General features: G+C 36.2%; 1 protein-coding gene across 1 annotated transcript in view; it reads right to left on the reverse strand.

Annotated features, from left to right (window-relative positions):
* WDR27 (WD repeat domain 27) overlaps positions 1–19,428 on the reverse strand; it is a 96,953-nt gene extending 77,525 nt beyond the window's left edge. Inside the window, exons 1-15 of the mRNA XM_054162474.1 lie at positions 19,235–19,428; positions 18,210–18,351; positions 16,093–16,217; positions 15,549–15,662; positions 13,544–13,595; positions 12,358–12,431; positions 11,407–11,521; positions 9,936–10,068; positions 6,474–6,577; positions 6,024–6,091; positions 4,999–5,132; positions 3,554–3,630; positions 2,554–2,632; positions 1,994–2,059; positions 1,473–1,576 (exon numbers count right to left, since the gene is read on the reverse strand). Coding sequence (XP_054018449.1) covers positions 1,473–1,576; positions 1,994–2,059; positions 2,554–2,632; positions 3,554–3,630; positions 4,999–5,132; positions 6,024–6,091; positions 6,474–6,577; positions 9,936–10,068; positions 11,407–11,521; positions 12,358–12,431; positions 13,544–13,595; positions 15,549–15,662; positions 16,093–16,217; positions 18,210–18,351; positions 19,235–19,417 — 1,570 coding nt within the window. The 5' untranslated portion in view covers positions 19,418–19,428. The remainder of the gene's footprint in view (positions 1–1,472; positions 1,577–1,993; positions 2,060–2,553; positions 2,633–3,553; positions 3,631–4,998; positions 5,133–6,023; positions 6,092–6,473; positions 6,578–9,935; positions 10,069–11,406; positions 11,522–12,357; positions 12,432–13,543; positions 13,596–15,548; positions 15,663–16,092; positions 16,218–18,209; positions 18,352–19,234) is intronic.
* Between the last annotated feature and the right edge of the window lie 186 nt (positions 19,429–19,614).

Consider the following 19,614-nt stretch of genomic DNA (forward strand, 5'->3'; position numbering starts at 1 on the left):
TTCCTGAAAAAAATTAAAAGTAGGTAAATGAACAATGAGAAAAATAAGGGAGAGCAGAGCAAGAGAAAATAGCAATGACAGAAAGTAAGGAAAGAGCAAGATTCAAATTGATGCTACTAGGCTCAGGGTGAAAAAAATTTGAAGAGATAAAAGCAGAACACCACCTCCATAAATTTCCTGAGCAACTTCACAATAAGAGAGAGAATAAGAGTCAGGACTAACTTCAACATTATGCATTGCTATCCACTAAGTACTCTCCGCATTGCAGGTTCAGGATGCTAGATTCCACAATACTTTCCCCCGTATTATGGCAATATAAACAGATCAGAGATCAGTATTCCTAATCTGAGTCACCTACTAGAAGTGAATTCTAAAGTGAGACAACACTGTAGACATATATACTAGGAGAGATTCCAGAAGATTTTGCTACCAGTTATTACATGAACCAGTCACTAAATTAGCAAATAATTAAAATTTGAAATATTTTAATGAAGCATCTGGCAAACAATATTTCAGCTGAATTTACTTTAGGAGCTAGTGACTGCACATAATAAATAATGCCATTAAATATTTCCAGCACAAAAATAAGTAGTACTTAACAAAATATTAAAAAAAAAATAAAAAGCATGCCCCAGAAAGTCTTTGAACAGATTTCTCCCACTTATCCTAAAGTTTTGACAGTATGCACTTTCAGCATGAGAGCTGGTTAGTAAGTATATTAGATAAGTCACACACAAAGTACATACAGAATAAGAGAAAACAATTTTGCATAGAATTTTGGAGGCTTGTTTAATAGAACACAACATCTGTTCTTGACTAAAACTGTTTCTAACAGAGTAACAAGAGAAGTCCTACCACCTCCAATAAAAAGGAAGTTTAGTTAATCTAAGGAAGCATGCATCAACTCATTATTGCAACTTTAAACCCTCTTGAGTTTGGTTTTTCATATATATATTTAAAGATGTTCATGAATACTAATTACTGCATTTTCTACTTTACAAAGACCACTTGAAAGATTATTCCTAGCTGCAACTCCAAGTTGCCAATTTGCAACTGAAAATACATCACAGAGCTTGGAACTATCCAGACAATACAGATTACAACAGTAACAGGACACCTCCTTACAACAGGAGTATTTTGACTATTTTGAAACAGAATTTCAGCTTTAATACACCCGAATGACACTAAGTAAATGCCTCAGAAAAATTCCTTAGTGAAAGAAATTGTTAAGCTACTAAGTTGTAAGGGGAAGTAGAAGAATACATCCAAAAAGATGTATTCTCATGTGTCTCAGCAGCTTGCATGGTTTTGCAAGTTCAAAAAAATTATGATCAAAGAGTACGTGGCATAGCCAGAAAGTTTACTGAGAATTTACCTAGTAAATCCATAGTCTTAATAAACTATGTCACACAAATTTTGGTTTCCGTTCTGTGTACTGATGCAATTGTTTAATTTATGAAACCTGTACTTACCGGAATGCTGAACTGAAAAAACTGGAGTTGGTTTACAAGCAACAGATATCTTTTTCTTGTATTTGATTGGAGGATAACTTTCGATTGGATATTCTTTATTTTTACTTCAAAGAAAGAAAGGAAAAAATATTAAGCTATCTAAACTCAATATATTTTCATTTCAATTATGAAATTGAAGTGCTTTAAAAGCTATTCTGAGCATCTTCATATAAATATTTCCTGGAAAACATATATGAAATCCAAGGTAGGAGGCAGAATGAATATTAAATTGTCATACTCAAATTACTTCTATCACTGTCAGGAATTACCATGGACTTGTAATATATAAGAAAAAAAAAGAAAGAAAAAAAAAACCCCACCCTTGAAGTTCTTAAGCTGCACACCTAGCTAATAAAAGTGTTTCAAGAATGCAAACTCCACCTTGTTATCACAATAAGCAATACAAAAAATATCTCCATACATAAAAATTGGAGTTGCTCTGATAATCTGTTTAATAAGATACTAGCTACTAGATTACCTACCATTTACAACTGGTCTTCCATTTTGATCCCTCATTTTTCTTCAAGTTTGGAGAAAACATGGTCATTCTGCAAGAAAGAACACAGACTCTCTTATATGAAACATTAAGTGTTACATGACAGAAATAGTCTATTCCAAACAAAACAATTCTATTTCCTTCTTACTATTTATGTCTATGAGTAGTGTCAGTAGGTAAGATAATATACACATGATGACATAACTTTCTAATGGTCTAATGCTCTAATTTGCACCTAAGATTTTTCTTTCTGAGATTTCCGTGTTGGATAATGCCTTCTGAAGGTCAAGATCCAGTCATGTAAGGTTCTAAAACATTCTTTGCAACTTGAAGAAGAGCTTAATCATATGAAAGAGAAACAATGTCTAATAGAGATTTTAAGGAAGCTGAACAACATATTTTGCTGTTCTATGACCTTTAAAAAAATTACTTTGCTGAATAACATCTGTTTTTCATATGGGATCAATTTCACAACCATGAGACTCTATGGCTCTATTATGTGACAAAGTATCATACACCAATAAAACAGACAAAATATCCACTCACCGTGGTGCTGCTCTGTAACCTGATGACTTAATTTTATTATGGAAAACCAGTGGCTGATCTTTCACTGTGCTTTTCCCTCCTGCTGCAAAACAATTTAATTTTCATTCATTATTTTAACATCATATTTTTATACTCAGGATAGATACTTTATTGAGCTAGCACAGCAGAAATATTTGAGGTTTCCTTATGTTATAAAACACATCTATGACCACTCCCTCTAAAACGTAATTACTGAGAAAAGAAATATGAACTGTTACATTACATAACATTTCTTCTCCAATAATATCAATTAGTATGAACTTCTTTAAACTTTGAATTAACAAAAACCAAACTTCCTCCTTTATACTGAGTGCAACGATCATGGAATAGGACACACCTCTGAGCCAGCTCAAGTCAGTAGTCCTGGCTGACTCAGAACTGCTAACAGCCTGCAGCTCATGGCTGGCCTGTGATCTTGTCCACACAAAACTAGGACAATGATGAAAAAATTCATTTATAAGTGATGGGGAGGGTTTGGTTGGTTGGTTTTACTTTGCTTTACTGTTGCTAAGCAAAAAAAAATCTACATGTACTTTAACAGCAACTGGAATTCAGGTCGGTTTATTTAAACAGTAGGACATTAAGGCAAAAATGAACTTCCTAAACTTGCAGGTACTGACAAAAGAATATTCAGGACAATAACATTAACCAAAATTAAGAAAGAAACAACAAATTATGCAGAAAAATATATTGCACGCTATGGAAAAACAATGACTTACGAAAAATACAAATATTCTACACTCCTCAAATGTTTTACAATCCACAGAATTAGCTTTGAAGGAAGAAAAATACCTTACTACCATCATTTTCACTATACATGATGTGTAAGATAAGAAGTACTACTACCAGTATAAAATTCTTCCTATTAAAATAAAAAATAATGTAATATATATTTAAAACAGAAATAAATATGCTGATTGCATTAAGCACCAGGTAACAAATAAGATTGGTCCTTACTTACCAAGTTTTGTACTAGAAGGTTCTTTCATATTTTTCTTTAGGCCTTTGCACAATGGAGAATTTGTCAATACAGAACACCTAAAACCAAGCACATAAACTAATCAATGCAATGGACAAAAGCATCAGATTAGGAAAAGGTGCCAAATTTTCATTTTAGCTATTGTGTGCTTGTATGTACATACATGTAGGAGACCACTGACATTTTCATAAATACAAATAAGGCATAATGGATTCGTTATCAGCTCAGATACCTAGCAATACAGACAACCCTTGGCCCTGGCTAGATTCACAGACCATTGTATTTACATTTACATACAGTATTGTATGATACTATGATACTAAATCCCATTTCTGTGAATATTAACTGATGATTTTATTGTAAGAATTGAAATCTGCACTTCAGTGAATATTGCAAGTATTCTACTGTCTTCAAGAGGTATTTTCCTGGAAATCATTTACAGGGATGTGAAGGACAAGAAACTAGTAGTAAGCATGGATTCACCAAAGGGAAGTCACACTTAATCATCTTGATAAGCTTCTATGATAAAATCGGTAGATTGGATGATCAAACCTTGGTAGATGAGGAGAGAGAGATGGATATTGTCTATTTTGAATTCAGTAAGGCTTTCCCACACTGTCTCCCTTAAGAACCTCACATAAGCTTTGCAAATACATAGGCTAGATGAGCACACAGGGATATGGATTGAAAACTAGCTGAACAACCTGGCCCAAATAGTGTTGATCAGTGGAACAAAGTCTAGTGGGAAGTCAGTAAGTAGTGAAACTCCCCAGGCATCAATACAGGGTCCAATTCCATTTAACATCTACATGGATAAAGGAGCAGAGTGTACCCTCAACATGTTTGCTGATGACACAAAACTGAGAGAAGGTTGTGCTCCATCCAAAGAGATATCCACAGGCAGGACAAACAGGCTGGCAGCAACCTCATGATGTTCAGCAAGGGAAGTGCAAAGTTCTGTACTGGGTGGGAACAGTCCTATGCACCAGCACATAGTTCTAAGGAAGACTCCAGAGCAAGGCTCTGTGCCCAGTGTCCAGCAAAAGAACAAGAGGCAATGGGAACAAACTGAAATATAGGAGGTTCTGTCTGAACACTAGGAAACACTTTTTGACTGTAAGAGGAATGAGCACAGGCACAAGTGAGGCTGTGGTATCTCCCTCCTTGGAGATACTCAAAAGTAAGTTGGACATGGTGCTGGGCAGCTGACTCTCTATGGCTCTGCCTGAGCTGACCTGCAGAGATGCCTTACAACCTCAATCATTCTGTGATTTCCTTACTCAATACAACTAAAGCATGATAGGAAAATGAGTAAAATAAAACCATATCAACAAATAGCATTGTACAAAACCATCCAATGCACTTCAGTATCAGGAAAACAAATGCATGATCCAGCTCAGAGGGAAAAAACATTTGTTATTCTATACCTGGCAATAACTGACAGACTGTTGTCATTTCCACGTAGGAGAAAATCACTTTGCTGAGTTCTCACCAATGCAGCAAGGTTAACTTCCAACAGAGCAGTCATATCTTCAAACATTGAGGTGATTAAGCATAAAACCTGCAGCAATCATATCATAAAATAAACCTCCATTTACTTCAAAATTTAATCCCTAACACTGAAACATTTATAATGGAAAATGAAATCACATTATGTTTTATGAAAATTAGTAAAAAATATCCATGGGTTTAGTCTTGCAGAGAATTAAACAACAAAAAGTGGTTAATATTGTTTTGCTTATGTTGCTTAAATACATGTCTTAACAGACTTGGACATGTAACAGTCACAGAAATTCTAATACATGCTACAACACTGGTATTTCTGCAGTAAGAAAAGAACCATGTGTGGAAGATCAATTTCAGAGACATGCGTAGAAAGGCCTAGATTTAGCTTAGTTCTTTAGGAAAACTGTATCAAAATGGAGCATACAGACATGTCTTTAATTTCCTTAAAAGCACTTTTAGTGATTTTTCATAGAAACTTTCTCACAACTCAAATAGCTTTCACAGATTTTATGGAATGACTCAGAAGCAATTCATCCCAACATTGTCTGAGAAACAAAGTCTAAGTGTTGGGTTTTTTTGGTTTTGACTGATTTTGGTTTGGTTTTGTTTGGTTGGTTTTTGTTTCCCCAAAAAGAGTGCCACTGCTTTTCCAGTGGTCATTCTTGACATTCAGAATGCACATCAAACACTGTAAAAATCAAGTAGATTTTTGCTTATTAATCACTTTGGACAGTACACAAACTCTGGGAGCTTTAGAACTAGCCAGCTATTTAAACTAGTAGATTTCATGAGGAAGAATCAACCCTTTCCAGAGAAACTACTGTGTAACAAACACCAAGCAAAACAAATGCATATATTAATTTATAAACAAAAAGTGTAATTAGTATTTATTGACAGTAACTGCAAATGTAAATATTTGTTAAATCAATGTTTACTGTATACTTACTTTTCCATTGACTGACTTCCTTGTTAATGCACATGATCCAGCAATTTGAATGCTGAGGTCACTGTAATCTTTACCAAAAAGAACATAGTGCTGTAAAATTATATTTACATTTGAAAAGAAAAAGACAAGCAAAATCCCCCAACTAATGTGATAACACTATACTTCACCATCTTCAGCATACATCCTTCTAGCTTACTCCCATGTTGTAAAATAGGAGTGGAATAACATTCTTGTATTTAATACTCATGAACTGCAAAATCAGATGAAAATTAATTGCTAGCCACTACAGGAATCTGGTATGGACATTTGAGACAAGTCAGCAGTGCTATTAAAAAAACATAATAAATTAATTAGAAATGCAAATTTTGCTATTAAGCAAACTAATTCTTATACTGTTTGTGTCAGATAACAAAGGAAAGCACATTAGGGTGTAGACAGATAGAATCATACCTTTATAAGACAAAAAGGCTTCTAGTTCAAAATTTGCCATATTAATTATTAACAAGCCAGTAGAGCTTCCTACCCAAAACCAGCTAGTATTCAGGGCAGAATATCTATTTTTAGACGGGAAAAAAAAAAAAAAAAAAAGAAAGAAAGAGGATGATAAAGAAGCTTCTTATTACCATACAAGACACATCAATAGTTTTTATTCGTTACCCAATCCCAGGTCAACAATAATAACCCACATTTTTTAAAAAAAAAAAAATTAAATTTACTGCCTTTTAAAAAAGTCTGTAGCTCAAAGTGATGAGTCTTTATAAAAGATTGGTAAAGTTTTGAACACTAAGAACAAACAACAATCCCTGATTTTATATAAGTGCTCCCAACAAGTCTAAAACAGCATAGGAAATACTTCTCTTCAAATATTACTGTGCTTTTCCACAGTATGGAGGTCCTGTAAAAGTACAATATACACAGATATTAAATTGAAACAAAGAGGTAAATCCACATACATTCTTACTTTTACCACCTGGAACATGAACATGAAAAAATAGCAGTGAAATTTAAGATGTGTATGTAAATAGTTAAAGAGAAAAACCAGCACAAAATAAGGAGAAAAAAATTAAAAAGGCTAACAGTCAAGCCTGGAATATCTGTCTCAGTGGCAGTAGTATTACAGATAGGTAATGAAATCCAGCCTTTGCAACCACCACAAGGTAGGCCAACTGGTTACAATTTCAGTCAACACTCTCACAGAAGAAAAATGTTATCAAGTATAAGATGATTATAATAAAATAATAGTTGTCATTCTTAAAAGCTACAAATGTTTTGATGCCACAGTAATTAAAAATCGCCATTAACATTTTAATAAATTTCCCAAATAAGAGCAAGCACAATTACTGGTTTGATTTGTAAAGGCAAACCACAACAGTTGAAGTAAGGGTGTAGAAAAATATAAAGCTGAAACTTGGCATGAAATGACTCACCATAGTGATTTATTATTTTTTTATGTTAAAACAAAACAGCCCAAACAAAACAACCTAACAAAAAATACCACACCAAATCCCCAAAAGACACCAAAATAACCCAGAAACAGTCAAACAGTTTAAAAAGCAGATTGGGAAAGAGAGTTTCACTTCTGTCTTGTGACAGAAGTGTGCTCTGCATAGTTTTATTCATGGTTTGCACTACTTTCATGCAGGGCAATAACATACTGATCTGTGAATTCTTTATACTATTTATAAACAAGTGGCATCATAAAGTTACTACAGCAAATGATATCAAGTGATACATACAGGAAGTTGATCTCACATACATGTTACAGTAATAAAATGCAATTCACTGTGATAAAATTAATGTCAGAAAGGCTAAGGAAGTATGAGATGCATAACTTTCTGAGTATCAGTATTGCACAAATGATTCGTTGTCATGTGTCATTGTGGATGAGCAAAGTGATAAAGCAGGGTCTGCTTGGTTGTTCAGACAAATCTAAACCACCTGCTAAAATCAACACATGGTAATTTAAAACTCAAACTTCTAAAAACAACAAAAAAAGCTAATGGAGCTGAATTAATAGTAAAAATTTAATGGTCATGGTTGTTTATAAGCAGAACAAAACCTCCAAATATGCTGAGACAGCTGAAAGGGTAAATAGTTATTAGACATACGATGCCAGGCAGCATCAATTGGGCATTGGAAAGTGATGTTATCCCAATTCAGAAAATTAAGTCAACCTCTTACTGTGGATCTACTTCAGGCAGCCATGTCCAGAAAGGGCATTGAAAAGGAGACTAAATTTAAAAAAAAAAAAAAAAGTTCAGAGGCAAATGTTAAAAATGTTACAGAAAACATGCCTACCTGGCCTGAAGAGAAAAGCCCTACAACATGCCCTAAACCAGACAATGGGCTAAGCACCTGTGAATTTGCAAACCTGGACAGTTCCTGTGGTCTGTGATGCATGTGTGACTGACCTTTTAATGCACCTGTGAACTGTGTGCGCCTCTGGCCATGTTTAGACTTGCCTTATTCTATAGGTTAAGGCATCATGTTACTAATGGATGTTAATTGTCTTTGAACAGTATTTAAACCAGCCAAGAGATGGTAGGCAATTTGCCTTGTTCTTTCCAAGAAAGCAACAAGAGCCAAGATGCTGCTGATGCTGCAACTGAAAAGCTTGTCCTAGCAGGCAAACTACACTGTGGCTGAGCCAAGAGCTGCAAGGGGAGAAGCTTCTCCCAGTGCCCAGAAGCCACCACAGCGAAAACACCAAAGGAACCCCAAGCCACAGCCGGCCAGCCCAACACATCAGCTCTCCTGCCAGCAATGTGCCAAGGGATGCATCCCTAAAGAGAACTACTGCAGCCCGACTCAAGACTCAAGGACACAAGGAGCAACCCAGAGAAGACCTGGCAGCAACAACTTTCCTTGTACCACACCCAGGGACATGTCCCCCTGAAAAGCTACCACTGTGAGTAAGCCTGGCTAATTTGCTACAAAGTTCCCTCTTGTGGGAAACCACAAATCACGGCACCTCTCTTTCCAATTTGAATTGCGATATTGGAAATTCTCCGACTTTTGCTTAAATCATTTAAACTGTCTTCATATTCCTTGTATGTGGAATATATTACCCACAATCAAATATCAGTACCTGTAAATATACTTCGTAAATAAGTTATGGTAGTGTCTGAAGATACCCCTGCCTGAAATATTAAATATATTTATAACACTAATACAAAGTGCAAGCTATTTTATCTGGAACTTGTTCATTAGCTATAATTTGCTAGGCAAGGGGGGAACTTGATAGTTGTTAGCTCTAGGCTATCAGAACTAAAAAACATACTAAAACCCAGTAGCTGTGCAGGAAAACACTCAAGAACAGATCCTGAGGTGCCCGATAATATGGTTAAACTTCTCTTCAGTAAAGAAATGCAGTATAAGGATTAATTTAGGTGCCTCTCTTCTACCTGGCCAACCATTTGTGTGGGAAGGAATAAAAACATCATATTTTGAACAGTCTCTCTGACAGAAGTTTGGCTAGAACAAGTCATGTAGTTCACACGATATTTAAATTTGGAGGTAAACTGACACAGGCACACAGTGACTGTATCAGACTTATTTCCTTAGGAGAATGAATTAAAAATAAATTGAGCTTTTTAATTTTAACTGGCTTAATTATTTTTTAATTCATCTTCCCAGATCAGCTGGTATCACCAGATGTTAAAACACATATTCCCAGCACTATTTTTATGGAATTAATTTTCGGACTAGAAACGTGTTTTAGCTTTGTATGAATTTGTGTGTATTATCTAAGAGTAGGCCACTAAAACTTGCAAGTCACTAAATACATTCTTTGATTTTCCTATTGTATTTAAAAAATAAGTAGCAAGTTGCAATGAAAATAATCAAAAAACCAATAGGAACTCCTAGGAATTGATTCCAGAGAAGCACCTGGTGGTATTTTAAAGGACTTACGTGTTTTCATCGTTAAGAAAATGTACTAAAAAGTCACAGTGCTCAATTAAGAGGATAGGCAAAGATGTTTCCACTGATCCCTCCAATCTCACATTGTTTGTCATGCAAAGCTGGGAAATATTTTGTCCTTCACCTAAGAAAGAATCAACAATATCAGTTATTAAAAAAAAAAACAAAACCAAAAACCAAACACAAAAAAACCCACCCACCAAAAAAACTCACCCAAAACAAAACCCAAAAAGTGAAACAGACAAGATGTAAGAGAAAACTAGAAGTAGTACAGTAGCATAAGTGAGAAACCCACCACATTAAATGAGTTTCTATTTCAAAAGAGCCTTCCCTCTTGAAATATCTTTCGTCATTATCATTACCATCTTCAAACAAGCACCTAGAGATAAATTCCAAAGATCCTACTTAAGAACAGAAAAGGAACTGGCAGAATTTAGGTATGTCCATCTCAAAATGTGACTCTGAAAGCCATAATCCAACAGCCCTTAAATATGCTAGGTACTTTTCAATTCAGTCTGAAAATTCCCTTGACACTAAAGATGCAACATAATCCAAACCCAAGATGAAAATCCACCTCATTTTAATTCTCCCAAGGGTTATCCAATCCACTGTGCAAGTGTAGTTCACACCTACAAACTACTAGAACTGAGTTCGTCATGAGACAGACACTGCATCACTCTTAAGACATCCAAAAATGTAAGTGATAGCCATCTATTTTAAATAGTAACAAGAAACATATCAGCCTTTCTCATTAGGTTAGGACCTAAGAATTATTGAAGCTGAGCCATGAGGCAGCTAACACAGCAGTCACGAGCCAGGAAAAGAGCAAGTAAGGGAAACCATATCTCCCTTTCCCTAAAGAAAGCTTTCTCTTACTTGCCTTTAAGAGGACCTCAACTCACTTCATCTAGCATACAGATAGTCTTAATGCTTCATTGGGGAACATGGAATCACCTTGCTGACATTATCAGTGCAGCCTTTAAATTCTTATAAGTACTCTGTGTTGTATCACTAACAACACCACTGTCCTATCATGGAGGCACTGATATGGATTAAACCACAAAACAAGAGACTCATAGAAACTTCAAAAGTAACTGAGAAAGGGTGCTGCACCTAGACAATGAATGAGATTTTAGGCACTAATTCTGATTGCCCTGAAGCCTTGGCAAATTGATTCAGTAAAAACAAATACTTAATAGTTATTGTCATGCAATGTTTTATAAGCAGATGGATTGGGAAAGATTTTATTGCAGATGTACATGCATAATTCTTTCCAGATCTGTCAAATAATTACTTCCAGACATGACAATACCCAACTTCATATCAGATTCAGTAAGAATTCCATGCCAATTTGAGACTCATAACAATCATTTATAATAAACTCTCACAGTATAAAAAGCACACAATCAAAGGCCAGTAACAAGAGTATATCATAAACAGTATTCTACAAGCATTGTGGTACCTATTTCTTTTCCAGATTTCCACACTTTATTACAGAACTTCTCTTGTTCTTTCTTTAAGTTGATATGTGCTATACAACGGTAATTATGATCTCTGATTAAACTGAAGATCCAAAGCTGTGAGAAAAAGCAATTGCAATAACATTTTGACACCAAAATTCACTAAACATGAATACAGAGTAAACTTCCAACACTTAAAACTGTTGATATAACTAATGGATTTTTGTATCCGGAATACCACCTTGAACCAGAAATTCAATTATGTGCATTTCTAAAATTATCAAAGGATATATTCAATGTCACCAATGCATATCTAATCCCCACATGCTTATGTTTTAAAAAAAAACTCCTCATAGACTAGTCCCCACAATTAAGTCACAGCTAACCTGCATGTATTTGCTTACTGAGTCATGTACATGAATCTCTTTTTTTTTTTTCTTTTATCTTTCTAGACACCACCACAATTAAATCTTTCATTTTCTTCACACTTCAGTGAATGGAAACACTGAAGGAAAACAGAAAAATCTCATGTAAATTTACTCTTAACATTAAAATGCATTGTGAAATGCATGTTCACATTTTATCACACTTTGATGAGAACTGCAACATTGTCTCTTCCATTTATTGCATTCATTCCTTGGTCAATAAGGAGCATCCTAATTTTTATCTTTTTCATTTAAAACAGATATATTTGTAGCCTCTCAGTGTACTTACATAATCACTGATGTCACTCCTAAAAACTTTCCTGGTTTTCAGGAAAAGTTTCCATTTTGTAATACAGGTCTTATATAGCATATGTGCTTTATGCTCAAAACATTGTATTAGGCTTAATAAAATAACTGCTGCACCAGCTCAAAATATGTATGCAGATTGTGAAACTTTTTTACAGACAGATACATTAATAACAGTGGAATGTTTTCACACAGAAACTCACTTTAATAGGTAATTCTTACCTGCCCCTCAGCACACCCAGTGATAATCTGTTTATTTTCTTCATCAATTAGCAGACTTAGCAAAGGATATGCTGCTTAAAAAAAAAAAAATTTCCCAGACACAAATCAGATATTTAATTAAATTATTCAAAATTTAATATTCCTATTTAAAAAGACATGTGGGAAAAAAACCAAAACATTACTGCAATTCCTACAGTTGCACAATGCTTTGTGTGCCTTAACCTCTGTGTTGCTGAGAGTACTCCATTTGTAGGGCTGTGGCTTGCCTTGCACCCAAGCTGCTATGGCAATGATTTCCTGCACCCTTTCACCTAGGCTGCTGTATAATGGTTTTCAGGGCCCTGTGGCAGCAGTTTTTGCTTGCTTCCATGCTGTTATTCTCACGGCCTTGTACCTGCAGTTAAGGCAGGTTTTCAAGGGCAGTAATTGCTACAGCCAACCAAGAGGAGAATAACACTTTCATACACTTCTTTCTTACCATGCAGGTTTAGCTTTTAGTTTTAGCTTTTAGTCATCCAATAGCATGCGTGCAACTTATGGCCTCAAAGTATACTGCAATCACCGCTGACAGCACTACAAGCAGGACGGTGGGAAACTCAAACTCAAAGGGGAGTTTAGACAACTCATGTTGAAAATTATATGGCTTCTGTAGGAAAAGTGCTATTGGAGGAGGGGCTCCTGCTGCCCTGGAGACAATGCTTGCTGAATTCATCTCCTTTTGTTCTTGTCTTTCCACAAAAGTAGCTTTAACCTTCAAAGTCAATAAATGCCATCAGCTACAGACACTGATAATACATCTACGTATGTTACAGTATTTCCTTCCATGTCATATACAAAGCTTGAAAGAAAACAAGCTCATAGTAATCAGACAGTGGGACTGTACATAGAGAGCTCCATTTGCATATCTCTGTAAATGGCAACAATTACATGCCTCCTAAAAGATAATATGTTTACTACTACTTTGTCTACTAGAATTATTTTCACTAAATCAGTTAAATATTTCTGGAACACCTCTCCTATAAGGACAGGATGAGTGATTTGGGCTTGTTGGAACTAGATGATCTTTAAAGTCCCTTCCAACTCAAGCCATTCCATGATTCTATGATTCAATTCATTCTTTAACAGTTTTATATTAGAGAGTGGATATTTTTGCTATGAGAAAGCATATCTAAAAGAGAAAACTTACCCGTTAATACCCCTGACTGATACATTAACTTGCCAGTAGAATAGTCCCACACCTTTAGGAAAAAAAAAAACAAACCAAACAACATAGTAAAGGCAGGCACTTAATTATGTCTGTAAGGAAAACACAAACTTCAACAGCCATCATGTGGTGAAAATCGGGAAATGCAGACATTGAAAGTGATGTAATATGGTAAGGATTTTTTCCAACATCTTCTTTCCAGCTACTTAGGGCTTTGTCTAATTGCTAAGATGAAATTAGCAAGGTGAACCTCACCTGGTATAAAAACATAAAGTAACTAGAAATAATTATTATCATCTTTGCTTAGGTTGACCTCTTAGCAACTTGACCTCAAATAATAAGAAGGCGTGCTGGTTCTAAATTTCACACACAGAGCTTGCAGAATTTCACAATTTTCATACTAGCAACTGAGACAAGAGGTGATTACTAATAACACTGATACTTACTATGATCTATAGATCCATATAAAAGTCAACTTTAATTATTAACATGACTGTTTCTCAGCTATGTATTCAATACTTAGTATTTGGTCAAGAAAAATATTAAAACTAAACTTTTCCCCTTGCGCTATGACATCTATGAGCCTTCCTCCCCACACATATTTCCACTAAATTTATCATAGCTATCACAGATGGGATTGAAAAAATGAGAGCCAGAGAGACTCTGCTTTCTGAATATGTTTAGCACCCAAACTTTTCTCCTTGTTCATGTTTCATTTGTCTCTGAATATAAACATTATGCTTCTGAAAAGCTGTTTCCTTAGATACTGCTTCATGAATTTAGCTGAAGAGATTCTCCTCTGTTTCACTTCTTCAGCCAAGTAAAAGGACTAGGCGAGCATAAGGTTTCAGGCACTGCAAGTCCTGAAATCACTGCAGCCACCTATCATAGACTCCAGTACAGCTGCTCTCAGAACATTACCCCTGATTTTCAGGATTAGACTGAGAAAATAAATCTTGAAGATTTACTTACTAAATTATTTGGGAAACTTGCAAAACATTATCATTTGGTTGTCAGTTTAGTCCCAACATTTAGCAAAATTAAACAAAATGAACCCAAAACTTATTCTTTAGGATTTTTATAGTTTATCAAGCCTTCTTTAAATTTATATGAAAATTAATATAGATCTTTTCCTTCCTTCATTTTTACCTTGTTTTCTTATAGCAATATAAACTAAATAAGGAACAAATGGAATTACTAATATTTCCTAAAATCCAATTCAATCTTACCTTTTTTCTTTCCATTCAAGACCACAACAAAAGTCAAAATCACATTTTCTCCAGAACAGAGCTATACAAAAAAATAATTTTGAAACACAATGCAAACCCCATCTTTGATATAGCAAACTCTACTTTTACTTTAGCTTGTAGAATCAAGTGCTGGGTTACACTTAGAATCATACAGAGGAGGATCAGTGGTAAACTGTACACCAGCATCTCCTGGAAGATACACCTGGGTTCACTCAGGCTCCTCATTTTCCATTATAAGTTGTCTTCAGTTGCTGTCATGTACAGTAGCAGCAATACTTGGTGTCATCATATAAAATGTTGTCTGGCAAAAAATCTTACCAGTACACAACCACCTCACCACTGCATGCAAACCAGTATTTCCAAAAGGGAAAATTACAATCAGTGTCAGCAAACTTAAAATGAACTGTTTTCATTCAGTTCAGAAGATCTGGAACACTTCAATTACAGCCAAACTGATCAAAATATTTTATTTCCATTTGCCAGGTGGGTATAATCACCAAAGTTAACACTTCACTGTGGAAAGCTTTGAATACACAAAACCTACATTGTACTTCTAAAAAAGAATAATTACATTTTACAGTACTTTCCCAAGAAGCTCTAAGAACAGTGTCGTGATCTCTATAAAGTCAAATATATTTTTTCCTTAATCTTAAAAAAAAAAAAAAATTTAAAAAATACTATTTCACATGTTCATTACAAGATACATTTCTTTAAATGCAGCTCTACAATTTCCTTGCCTTAAAGGTTCTGTCTTCTGACACAGATACAAGCAAACTTTTCTCCCATGTGCAAAACTCAGCAGCAGTCACTGGAGCCAGATGGCCACCCAATTCAGCTAGTATAGCTTCACTCTGTGAACAGATTAAATTGCAGGTTTTAAATGACAACTTGTTAAATTCATTAATAATTGATAAATGTAAAAAAAAATGTCAGATTTGGATTAAAAATAATAATTCAGTCAGGTTTTTCTTATTGAAACTACTGTCCTGTGTATCATCCTATTGGCAAAATCATTACACATTATATTTGCTTCTTCAGAGTGAGTAAGATTAATTTTTCTGATGTCCTCAAAATGTTTTCTTCTTCTAAGTTAAGACATATTGTTTCATTTCAACATTTTAAATTTCCTATCCAACATATAATGCATTATCAAACATTAGTTCACACTTATTTTCATCTACATGAGAAAATGGGTTTGCAAAATTATTCTGACATTTTTGTATCATGAGTTTATTTAGAAGTGAAGTACCAGGACTATAGCTACAAAGAATGGTATCTCACCTTTGCACTTAACATGTAGATCTGATTTCCAGCACATACTGCCACTTGTTGATCATCTGGACTAAATCTTACATGAAGCACCATTCCCAAAAGAGTTCCTATAACAATTCCTCGAGGTGTTAACCCTGCAGCAATGTTATTGTTAATGAGACTCAATGAAATACAAAGCTCTGGTGCAGTACAGTTCTCAGAAACTTTGCATAGCAGTTAAATAACAACAGAGCTATCCCAGTTTCTGTCAGGAAGATGTACAAAACAACCCACAGTTTAATTATACCAGACTATTGGAAAGCAAAGCACAGAACTATGCACCAACAGGATTCCTCCATCTGCCTTGTTCCCGAGACATAACACGGTACTCCTTGAGGTATCAGTAATAAATGTGCCAGTCAAATCACACATCTATCAATGACTGCCAGAGACAAGATTATTGAGCAGGGTTACAGGCCCAAGGAGCTCCACATTCATTTTAGAGGCAAGACATCCTGACTGAAGCTCAGCAAAGCAGGAGAATATTCCAGCCATTCAACCATCAAGCAGTGGAGAGTTTCCTTCTTTTGGCTTTAATTCTTCTGTGGGAAAGGGCTGAAAGAGGAGGTACACCACTACATATCATCACAGAATTGAATGATAAGACCAGCTTTGAGAAGGGGTTCATGTTTCATCCTTCTGTTCATGATTTCATTCTGGTCATCTCACTGGTTCAAGAAGCCTCCTTAACTACCTTGACATAGTTCATAAGAATATGGTCAGAGAAAACATGCCAAGACTGTGCAGAACACAGTCTGGAGAGGGTAAAACTATAAAGCATCTGCTGAAGAGACTGTAAATAAAGAGAAAAGAGAAAGAAAAAGAAAACCAAACCAACAAAACAAAATCCAAACAACCAATAAAAAAACCCAAACACCAAAAGAAAAAACACAACAGCAGCAAAGAATCTGGCTATCAAATGTCTTTATATTAAAACTACACATCCTCTTTATCTATCTGCTAATAACTGTCTATTTCTAACTTCTATTTTTATTTCCTCCAAATCCTTAGTCTCTTTTTAGGCCCACTCCCTGAAGCACTTTAATTTTCTTTGTTACTCTTACATCAATTAAAATGTAACAATTAATTTATTATTACAGCACTTAAATAGTTCATTTTTATTTATAACATTAATTTTCATAATTTGCAAATTCAGCATGGAGTACAGTACAAGAGACAACTCCCACACATAATTCTAACTACAGATAAGAAGGGGAAAACTTCTAGTAGCATTGTTCAATGCCATGTGCCTCTCCATACTGACACTAAAAGGAGACTTCTAAGACCTCCCAATCATTGTGCCATAACAATATATTTTGGACAGCATCAATGAGACCCCAGTGAGGAGGTAGGGTACTAGAACTTCTGCCTTCATGTTGTGTCATCATAACTCTCTTTCATTCTCCTCCTCCATTAGATATTTGCATTGCTCCTCACCACACATGAGAATTGTTCTGGACAGAGGCAGGAGCAGGACCAGAAAAAGCAGAATGTAAAACACCAGCTCTGCAGATATTCCAGAAAAGGTAGATTTTAATTATTTTGGCATTGCATGTTTAGTTATGCAGTGTGCTATGACTAAAAACATTGCAGTTAATTTTAGTACACAGTGGTAGAACTTCCCTGCCTTTGTGCTCCCCTCTTTCCTGTGAGCACTTGCTCATTCCCGCCCAGCACCTCAGCCTGCATCCAGGAGTTGCACCCACCCAGCATGCAACAGGGACCAGTGGGTGCTGGGCAGGTGTCAAAGTGGGCACTTTGGAAGGTGTGATGGTCAGACTGTTGGGACTGCTTCTTCAGTTAGGAATTGATGAAGAAGAGCAACAGAGGGATAAAGCACTATTTATTGCTGTTTGGCCTGCTGACTCTGTGTGGCCAATTAATACTGCTCAAAAAGAACCATCTTTTTATAGCAGTACCATTAGAAGAAATTGAAATGTTGGAGGTTGTGTTTTAAGGTGCCTGTTGCTCAGAGACAGGCTGGTCACTGGTCTGCTTGTAGGAAGTGGTAGGTGCCTTTACACCACTTCATATATATATATATATAGAGAGAGAGAGAGAGGTGCATTTGAAAGATAATACTCTACCTTCTTGTGCCTCCCGTGTGCATTCATCAAGATTCCACACTATGACATGATCACGAGAAGCAGAGCAGACAAGGAGTGGACTGATTTTACTGCCAAACGACAGCGCAGAAATTGAGTAATGATGTCCTGTCAAATGTAATGGCTGACAAACGCAGAGGAGTTAAATCAGTCCCTTCAAACTAAGACTATGAACAATATATAAATGGATAAAGTACAGGCAATTAACAAAACAAAGCAATCATTGTTTTTTATTTATTGTTCTAAAATCACTTAATCAGCTACTATGTAGCTGTTCTAAGTTTGGCTAGGATGAAGTTAACTTTTGTCACAGCAGATTGCATGGTGCAGTGCTTTGGATTTTGTGATTAGAGGAGTGTTGACAACACACCAGTTTGTTGTCTGTTCCCAAACACTGCTCATATAGTATCAAGGCTTTTTCTCTTTCTCACTGTCCTGGCCTTCTCATCCTCTTCAAACAGGCTGAGGGCACACAAGAGAGGGAGGGAATACAGCTGGAACGGCTGACGCAAACTGCCAAAGAGATATTCCCTACTTAGGATATTGTGTTCAGCAACAAAACTTGGCTGTTGGGTGAAGCTGTTGGAGGGCTGATGAAATGTCTTCTAAAGTGACTGTTGCTCAAAGCCAGTATGGGAATCTGTCTGCTTGTAGGAGGTGATGAATGCCTTTGCATCTCTTCTATTTTGCCTCTTTCTTTCACTCGTTACACTATCTTTATCTTGACCTGTAATGACTTGTCACTTTTGCCTGTCCAATTCTCTTCCCCCCACACCCTGATGGGAAGGAGTGAGTAGGCGGTGGTTTTGCTGCCAGCCAGTCCCCCCATCACAACAACTTGTATTATTCTTAGCACAATAGCAGAACCCATAACAAATGACAGTCATCTTCTCAGCACTAAAGTGAAACCTCATGCTCCTGTACTACCCTCAAACATTTTGGTTTTACTTTCCCTTTAAATCTTCTTCTGAAATAGCAGCCTACAAAGGGATATATTCCAGTTTTACCTGAGCAGTCGCTGCGTTCCAGATGCATAACTCATTTCGATTCAATGGGAAGGCACAGTGATGGTCACTACACGCCAGTTGAACAAGGGACTCTGACAGTTTGGACTTAAACAAGTGTTTCTCGCAGACAACATTAGGATTGCAGCCTCCTCCAGAAGAACGATGGTCCTCGTCACATTCCATTCTAGCGCTGAAAAACGATCGGCGGCGAAGCGCCACACGGGGCCAGCTTTGCCTCACCGCCTGTGTCCCGGCTGCCCGCGTCCTTAGCGACTGACAAGCAAAGGAGTCCCAGGGCTACGTATTCTGCCCGCGGGCATACCCTTGCGCGGACAGGCGGCGGGGCCAGCTCAGCTCTGCGCCCACAGGACGGAAAAAGC

This window comes from Dryobates pubescens, chromosome 6 (genome assembly GCF_014839835.1).
Source record: "Dryobates pubescens isolate bDryPub1 chromosome 6, bDryPub1.pri, whole genome shotgun sequence".
Taxonomy (NCBI): domain Eukaryota; kingdom Metazoa; phylum Chordata; class Aves; order Piciformes; family Picidae; genus Dryobates; species Dryobates pubescens.